We start from the raw sequence: 9,478 nt of genomic DNA on the forward strand, positions 1-9,478 counted from the left end.
TCTCTAGCCTCCACCATCCAATAGGAAAGTCGAATGACCTTCTGAATTTCAGCTCCACCAAGATATGCTTCCAAGGGTCAATGTTTACTCGCTTGTTCAGTTGCTGGGGCCTATTCTCTCATAACAACATAGAAAAAGCCTAGATGCTTGGAGTTAACCTTTTCCCTTAGAGTGTACATGTATTGAAACATGGTCACATCCAACCTTAAATTCTATTGCTCACATAAGGTAGTAAACCCTATCATGAGCCACCAAAAGGCAACCGTTAGCTACATGAGTGCCACCCCATAATCGTTTAGTAGCTTGATCACAAAAGCATGAGGTAGAAGGTGGAATCCTACTTCAAATATATGTAATGGGAAATAAGTGTCAGGTTTTCCCCCACCAAAGTTTGGCCCATAGACTGCACTCAGATTGTACTTCCCCTTGAGGACGTTAAATTGTTATTTTGAGTGGTTCTGAAGAAGCCCCTTACATCTGAGTACTCATCTCATCTCCATTTTAGTAGTTGTGCATTCGTACATATTATTAACTTTCATAATGTTGCCTACATAAGAGCACGGGGGCCTAGAAAGTAAATCTAGACACGAAGGACCTAAATTAACGTAGAGTCGCCACTAACCAATTAGGGTTAGGTTGATTAGCCACCAATCGTCTAAAAGTCTAGAATTAATACTACGAAAAAATCCTAAAAGTTTAGACTCGATTTCATCACTGAATTTCAGGTTCGGGAGTACGATTATGTGTGGGGAAGGTTATAGCACCTCCACAACACCTATCCAGGGATAGTCCTACGGGGTCTTAGGAGCTAGGTTTTTTCCATTTACACATATTAATGTCTTAATCTAGGCTAAAATCTTATGGAAATCTTAAATAAAAACTTTTAAAAAAATGCCTCTGATTTACTTGTAACTCAATCAAGATGTGTTCACCAAACTTATCTAATTTGAAACTTAAATTATAGATTTTTACTTTTAACAGGAACCCTAAAAGATACCTAAATAATTCTAGTAAAATACTTTCAATTCCTAAAATTAATTCTATTTTAGAATTCTAAAAAAAAACTTAGAAATTATCAATTAATTAAGAGAAATATTAAAATACATCTACAACTTATTCGATCTTTTATTATTATTTAAAAGATTTAATTAATAACGTTGAACCTATCAAGATCTTATGAATGTATCGTATGTCAGGTTTATGATTTATCTTACTTTAAAATTCTTGATCTAAGGTTTAAATTCGTCAAAATCCTAAAATAATATATCTTAAATAATATTTATTAGCTTTCTTAAAAAGTTTCTAAAATAAAATACTTAGAAAGACCTACTCATTATTTACAATTCACCTACAAAAATCTTTAGTTTTAATCTTGAATAAAGTCCTAAAGAATATTTACTTATTAATTTAAGATTCTAAAGAGGAATCCTATACGATATTTAAAATTAGTTTAAAACCCTAAAAAATACATCCTACATATTATTTATAATTTTTCTAGGGTAAATTGTAGATAATACCTTAAAGACTAACTTAAATTCAAATGTAAAAACCTTATGGTTTCATTAAAATATAACACCTACTTAACTAACTTCATTTCAACATTTATAGGATGGAAAAATGACCTAAAGTTACATCTTTTAAAACGAATAGTTATAAAATAGGAAAATTAATTAAATTGGCTAAAGTTAATGAAAAGTTAAAACTCTTTCAAAAAGGGAAATAATAAAAAGAAAACTTAAATAAATGAAATAAATAAGACCTTGACATGATGATGATAAAAATAACAATAATACACCTTATTCATAATACAATAAAAGAATCAAAGTAACATAAACAAATAATATTAAAATGTATATAAGGGGAATGTGTAAAAAAATATAAATATAGATGGACATTAAAATAAATAAAGACGAAATAAGAATAAATAAAAATTATACAAGTGTGAATAAATATTAAAATATAGTACATAATTGACATTAAATATATAATGTATAAATGCAAATGAAAGAGAAGATAAAAGTGTGAATAATTATTAAAGTAGGAAACAAAATGACATAGCTTGATTTTGGGATTAAAAGAAAAAAAATGTGGAAGACAAAGGACTGATGTAGCAATTAATTTATTTTTAATTTTGAAATTTCAGATTAAATCGAAGGTTTGAATAAACAAAAGGGTTACATGTGTAAATAGGCTAGAGAGTGAGGGTAGTGCTGCAAAAAACAGGTTTTTTTTTTAATTTAAAAAGTATGGGGGTAGTAACAAATTACCCATTTTTTGGCACCTATAAAGGGGAAAAAAAACTATGCATTCTTTCATTTTTAACCTCATTTAAAAAAAAATTCCTCCTCTTCATCCTTCTATGTTGGTCATGGCTCCATCACCGAAAAGTCCAACGACTCTCCGGCTTTTGGTGCTGGAGCCGTAAAAAACGGTGGCCAAAATTTTATTTTATTTTTGCAAAATCAAAGTTTTCTTGAAAAAAAAATCACTACTTTTCTTAAAAATCAAAGCTTTATTTCGAAATAGTTGAAAAAGATCAAAACTTTGTTTTAAAAAATTAAACTATTTCTTTAAAAAGACTAAAAAAACATAAATTTATTTTTAAAAATTTAAAATTTCTCTTTTTAAAAAAAATCAAAACTTTTCCCAAGATCAAGCCTTTTTTAAAAAAAACATTTATTTTAGAAAGGGGAAGGAAAAAAAAGGGAGTTTTGGGGCTTCTAAGGGCAGAGGACCGACATTCTGATGGCGTCTCCTTTATCAGAGCCCAAACCCGATCCCTCAAGATATGTATATAGAAAAAAAAAGAAATAGAATGCTTCGTGTTATTGTTTTTTTTACTTTTATTTTTAAGAGCAAAATATGAAAAGCCTCCTCTATTCTTTTTTCTTTCATTCCATTTCATCTATATATATTATTTTTTGATCTTGTTTATTTGTAAAAAAGATAATAATAATAATAATAATATTTAATAATATTTAATAATAGTAGTAGTAATGGTAATAGTAATAGTAATTTGGGCTCTTGACAGGCCTAAAAAGAAAAGAAAAAAAAAAGAAGAAAAACAAAGGCCTCAAATTGACCAAAATTGGGTGGGCTTCGAACGGGCTAAAGAGAGGACAAAAATTTAAAGGGAACAAATGGGCCTCCAATTGGGCTCGGACGAAGGGTGTCTACACTAACAAGTAGCTAATCTATAATTCTCGTTAGCGACAAACTCTTCACGTAAGACTCAAAAACTCCAGCAAAAGACTACCTCTAGTTGGCTAATTCTTACTTAAGTGATGCTAATCCCTATCTCTGCCACTTGATTTTCCAATGCCAAATCATCGATTTCCCCCAACCATTGTTGGAATAAGAATGAAAGAAAGAAAAGTTCTAAGAAACCTTAATGCAAAGAACAGAAAACACAGAAACAAGAAAAACCCATAAATAGAAAAAGCAAAAACGGTTCCAAGATCGGCTGCAATGGCATTATATAGGGTTTTCTTCAAAACGTATTATTTACAAGGGCAACATTGCAACTACTAACAACTAAGCACGTCTTATCCATTTTTCAATCATCATTAACACTACTCTTGAAGTACTGCTGATGTAGTTTTCCATTAATAGTGAACCATCTAGGACATGCATAACGAAAACCCTTCACATCCCACAGCTTGATTAGACCGCCCACTAGTTCCAAACCATCTATTGTCACTTGTAAAACTCTCGATTGGGGGCTACTGTTATATCCCCAAGCATTTAGACATATGTCAACATAGTAAGCCACCAAAATCAAATTTTCTACCCCTGCCATCAGGTCCCCTTGACCACCCGCTTCTCTTTTAAGTTGGCCTTGACCACCCATTTCCATAACAAGGCCACTCACTCAATAAGTTGCCTCATCAAGCACCCACTTTTTAGGTGCAAACACTTTTCCAAGTATGAACATTCCTCTAACGATAACTGGGTCACACTAGAGAATAACAACATTGTATTGACTAGGACCACTTCGTCCACACCTCACATATACTATGTTAGTACGTCCACTGTCAATTATAATAGTCTGCCACATCACACAATAAGATAGGACCTCTCTTATAAATACCCACCCTACGATGAAGAAATGATTGACGTTTTTGCGCCTTAAAAGTTAGTCTAAGTAATCTCCTTCTCCACTAGCAATCAATCTATCCTCTTGTCCATTTCCAACTCTTCATTTCCATGAGTGAACAGACCTCCTTAACACCATCTCATACTCTTCCTTACCTCCTATTTTACTTTTTTTCTATCTCTTTTCATATTGTACTTGTATCGACCTGAATTGAATTAAATTTGAATTCTCATTAATAAATTTTATAATTTAGACGTCTATTAGGTGGGAAATAAGAACTGATAAGCATCCAAATCATGCACGACTCTGATTGATTTGCTGTCAAATACCTCAAAAGCATTTTAGCATCAACCACCTCATGACATTTAGCAATATTAGAATTCTCATATTTTTGCTATTTTATATTTCATACCAATCTTAGAATCGAATCTTAATTACATATAGTTCATTTAGACATAAATGGTTTTTGTTTTGGCTTCAAATTTAAAGCAAAGACAATCTTCATGCTAGACAGTGCCGCCACGTTCACCTATTTTTAGCCCTTTGAGCAATGTTTTTTTTTTAGTATTCAACAATGTCTTGTTTATAAAAATGTTAATAAATCAATTGAACAAAAAATTTAAGACATAACAATACAGTTCCAAACCAGGAGAAATCATGACTATGAGAAGTACTTTTTCAAGCAAATCGATGAATTAACAATTTGCAGTGTTTTGGAATAAGGGTGAGTATTCGATCGAGTCGAGTCGAATCGTGTTAAAAACAATTCGAGTTGACGAATTTTATTTTAGCAACCAAACTCGATTTGAATTTTTTTTCGAATTAATTTAAATCCAGTCAAAAAATTTCGGTTCAAATCAAGTCGAGTCAAGTTAACGAATCCTATTATTTATACTAAATGTTGTGTTTACATGGACTGATTTATTTAATTAGTAGACAAAGTACAAGATTATTTAAGTACATAAACAATATAATTGTTTTACCTTTTAACTTAATGAGTAAATATTTATCAAAACGACGTAATTTTGTCTTTTAACTTAACGGTTTTGACTTTTAACTTTGGAAAAGGTAAATATTTATTAAAACGACGTAATTTTGCCTTTTCTTATTAAAATTCTCGGATAACTCGAATTGTGTAATTTATATTCGAGTTAAACCGAAAAAATTTATTTTTTATTCGAGTTTATTCAAATAACTTGATTAACTCAAATAACTCAAATAACTCAAAATATTTAATTTAAAATTTAAATTTTTTATCAAATTTTTCGTATCGAATCGAATTTTGCTCACCGTTATTTGGGGTATTAATTGTAAGATTTTGTACAGCTTATGATAGCCTCTTCTGCAATTGATTGTGTTGATGAATTACTAGTCTTGCTGAAGAGTAACGGGCTTTTGCTTTCCAACAAGGTGGCTTTTAGTGCTTGGTTATCCGTGTGATTTTATATTTTTAAAATAACTTTTTTAGATGAAGATTATCCTGAGTTAACAATATGATATTAACAATAGTACTAATAATATTTAGTAATATAAAAATAATTAATTTCAATATTATTTTTAATATCATTTTGATAATATGACGAGTTTACCCTAATTTATATTCAGTGAATCAAGACAAAAAAAAATGAATACAAGTCAAACTTTTCTTTTTCTTAATATATCCTATCAAATAACATTTCAATTTTATTTATTTATGAGTGGGCTTTATTTCTTCTTCATCATCATTTGAGAAATCTTAACTTGTCTATTATATTATATTTTGCTGATTACATTAATTTAAATTTTTAATTAATTAATTATTAGAAGTGAGTTTTTTTATTATTAATTAGTTGAAAAATAAAACTACATTTTGTATAATAGTAAGTTTTTTAATATTTTATAGCTAATTTTCATTCTTAACATTTAAGAATTTTTTTCATTAATAAAATGTATTTTTCAACCAACTAAATAAACCAAATAATATAATAAAACATAAATAATATTGTGCTAAGTACCTAAGTACTACGTTATGATATTTTTTATTTTTAGGATACCTAAAGCAATAGTAAAAGTTGTCCACTTTCATAATTATTGGTAGCCCAAAACTAAAACTAAGTCCTACTTGTCAACTTTTAGTGAATATGAGAACCTAATTTTAATTCATATCATAAAATTCAACAACTCAAATCCAAACAAGATAAAAATTGTCGCAACTCAATGACTCAAAGTTAGAACGAGTTGAACCCAAAATGATCTCGAACAAAGTGACTCAAAATGATTAGAATCCAAATTAAATTGGCCCGGATAAAAAACAATCCAAATCTACAATGATCTAAACCAAAAATTGACACAATCTTGAAATAACTTGAAGCTAGAATGATCCAAACTCAAAACAACCACTTTTGAATTGACTCAACCCAAATTACCTGATCCAAGACCAACTTGACCTGTCTAATTGACAAGTCTAACCACATCCCAACCCGCCCGCAACATTCCATTATTATTTATGCCTATCCCATAATATACGAATGAACCTATAGTCACAATGACACTCAATACTTCCCATGGACTTGGTTTATAATGTAATTCAGTGGAATCACAGCAGCTTTAAAGCAAGATTTTCCGTCACCCGCGGCCATGGCCTAATTGGCACTAAATAACCGAACACGAACTCCTTATCTATAACGGAAATGACTTAATAATCAAAACATATACAACAGTGTATAATCGAACACAACATACAAAAGAGCAGTCAAATGGAACTGTGCATGACAATTTTTCTGTTTTCAAAGGTAAAACCCATGCAAGAATATTGCTTGTAGTCAGGCAAACATGATAGCGAACATATTTCATAACAGCCAGTATAAACAATAGAACGATTAACATGTAAAAGACAAATTGAATGGAAGAATTATGAAATAAGAGCAACAAAAATAGCTGCATGATACCACATTTTTATTACACTATCAAATATATATACAATCAAACTTAAGTTGACTTGAAGATAGAATGGGAAAAGACAAAGTTAGAGTTACCTCAAGACAATCCCAAAAAGAAGCTAATTTTTACATTTTGACTTTAATGTCAAGCCACTTACACAATGTATGAACTACATGTTTGGATTTAAGTACTCCCTCCTCTATAGCATAAGCATCGAAAAGTACTGCTCGAATTCTTGATCAATGGTCGGTTTCCTTTTGGTTTGTTGAGCCTCTGCAGTAAAGTAAAAAAGTATACTTCTCATTGTATAAATACATATATATATGAAGGAAAACCACATTACGTAATAAGATTGTAAATGCAATGCGTATATTTTTCAAAGTGTAAGGAAACACCTTGGTTGACACTCCATCGCCCGGATGAAAGAATATAAACATTTGGATTTGCCCCATCACAGTTGAGGATTTCTTTAATTTCCTTGTCTTGGTGTTGCTCTATGGTATAGTTTCCATATCGGGAGTAGATGTAATTTATGTCACTTCCATACTCTACAAGGGACTCATCTAGATTCTCAGCTAGCTCAGCATCAGCAGGTTCAGGCTCATCACCAGGAGAAGATACTACTTCTTTTTCGACACTGCTTGATGCTACAGTTCTACCATCAGAATGGGAATGTTGGGAGCTGGATCCCCAATTGGGTGATGATGAGGAGGAAGCTCTGTTATCATGCACAGATATTGCAGTATCCGAATCATCGCCAAAGCTATTACTATCTTTTGCCGATCCAGTTTCCAGTACATCACAAACAGCCCATGTCTTTCCTTGGAAAGTACATGGAGTGAATCCCTCTACTTGTGTAATACTGCCAAACGTAGGAGGCTTCAAAGATAAGCTTTGCTTCCAACATTGATGCTTCGATAAAGGCAAGCCCAATTGTTCAGCCTCTAATTTCCTTTTTTTGTTCAAGTCAACAATGTTGATCGACTTCTTGAGAAAGCTGAAAATGATAATAGAATTGGGAATAAGTTAAAGAGGGAGTAGCTATATATATATATATCTCCAAAATGAAAAGGAGGGAAGGTAACCTACTTAGAAGATCGATTTTCTTTCTAATATGCTGATCAAATGTTATAACAAACAAAAGCATCCAAGATGCCTAGGCCATTGATCATTATTGGTTCAAGGTTTTAAACCAGATCAACAAGGTACCTAAAATCCAATATAATATATGTCATGACTCGACTTGCTGGGCCATGTTCTGAGACACAAATAGGAATTGTTCTCTTCGAGTCTTGGTATCCATTTTGTAGAGTGCATTCTTTTGCATGTGAAGATGTGAGTTTAAATCTGTGGAGATACACCTAAAGGTAACAAAACCTTGAGAGGCCTATAAATGATTAGCACAAGCGTAAATGACAATATCAAGGAATTAATAGTAATTTTCTCAATTATGAAAATTGTTAATTTGTCCCATATGGTTAGGTCTTGAAACTTCAAGTTAAAGGCTTCAACAAGTTCGAGCTTTGCTGAATTAGTGAGGAATTTATGGTATAGAGGATCATATCATTTATGTACAGCAGCAAAGTGAATGGTGTACGGTACCTCCTAATGCCATTAAAAAGCAATGAACAAAAATGAATAATTGACATCAACCATGACCTTAAATAAGTATTATGTAAGTTTATAAAAGGTTATTTCTTTCACATTTGAAAATAGCAAGTGAAACAGAGAATATTCATTACCATACTTTGTAAAAATTCCCCTCAAAATATATACTGAGAAGCTAAAAGGGTAGAAGTAAAAGAACCCCACTAAGAAAAGAGAAGCACAGATGGTCAACGACAGTTGCAGAACTACTAAACAGCAAAGGATCAGATTAGATATATTAACTAACACCCATAATATGTACCAAAAAAAACTAACACCCACACACAAAATCCTCTTAAATTAGTAAAAATGTTAGCTGATCCACTAACATAGAAAAACAAGTCGCAAAGGATGTTGATATCGAAAAAAGATTCCATGATTCCAAGAGAATAAACTACAAAGTACATGCAATCAAAGCAGGTAAGAAATTAAAGACCCAGAAACGGAACCTCTTAATCTGAGATGGGTTGTTGGTTTCATTATTTGTTTCCATTTTCTGCCGGAAAATCTTCGACTCTCAAATGAGGCTAAAGGAGGAAACTTCAACTAAAGGACGACCTTTTTATCCTCGTTTGTGGATATCCGATAATAAATCCGCCATTTTTTCACTTCTCATAAAGTTGAAATTTTCATCGTCCTGGGTATGCGAGCGTGGCCAACAGTAGCCAATAACGTGTTGACACGTTGTCTTTGCTCATGTTAATTGTTGGAGCGTTTGTGAGAGAGTGCGTGAGATGATAACTCAGTAAGGACCATGCTGTGGCCACATGAGTTTCTCGTAGTTTGCGAGATGTTTCGGTACATAGAGAGCCCACT

At 31.7% G+C, this 9,478-nt stretch overlaps 1 protein-coding gene across 1 annotated transcript; it reads right to left on the minus strand.

The window, feature by feature from the left end:
• Window positions 1-6,994: 6,994 nt before the first annotated feature.
• Window positions 6,995-9,266, minus strand: LOC107943098 (protein FAR-RED-ELONGATED HYPOCOTYL 1-LIKE). The gene is made up of 3 exons (XM_016876836.2): window positions 9,112-9,266; window positions 7,411-8,012; window positions 6,995-7,288 (listed from the first exon to the last, which is right to left on the minus strand). The coding sequence occupies exons 1-3, from the start codon at window positions 9,153-9,155 to the stop codon at window positions 7,215-7,217; spliced, it is 720 nt and encodes a 239-aa protein (XP_016732325.1). The 5' UTR covers window positions 9,156-9,266; the 3' UTR covers window positions 6,995-7,214.
• Between the last annotated feature and the right edge of the window lie 212 nt (window positions 9,267-9,478).

This window comes from Gossypium hirsutum, chromosome A13, assembly GCF_007990345.1.
Source record: "Gossypium hirsutum isolate 1008001.06 chromosome A13, Gossypium_hirsutum_v2.1, whole genome shotgun sequence".
In the NCBI taxonomy this organism is placed as follows: Eukaryota; Viridiplantae; Streptophyta; class Magnoliopsida; order Malvales; family Malvaceae; genus Gossypium; species Gossypium hirsutum.

Bases quoted from the DNA above. Each gene is read 5' to 3' on its own strand.
- LOC107943098 (XM_016876836.2), bottom strand. From the start codon at position 9,155: ATGGAAACAAATAATGAAACCAACAACCCATCTCAGATTAAGAG. The intron at 8,013-9,111 runs GTTCCGTTTCTG...TATCATTTTCAG, and splicing joins AACCCATCTCAGATTAAGAG to CTTTCTCAAGAAGTCGATCA. The intron at 7,289-7,410 runs GTGTTTCCTTAC...ACTTTACTGCAG, and splicing joins GCGATGGAGTGTCAACCAAG to AGGCTCAACAAACCAAAAGG.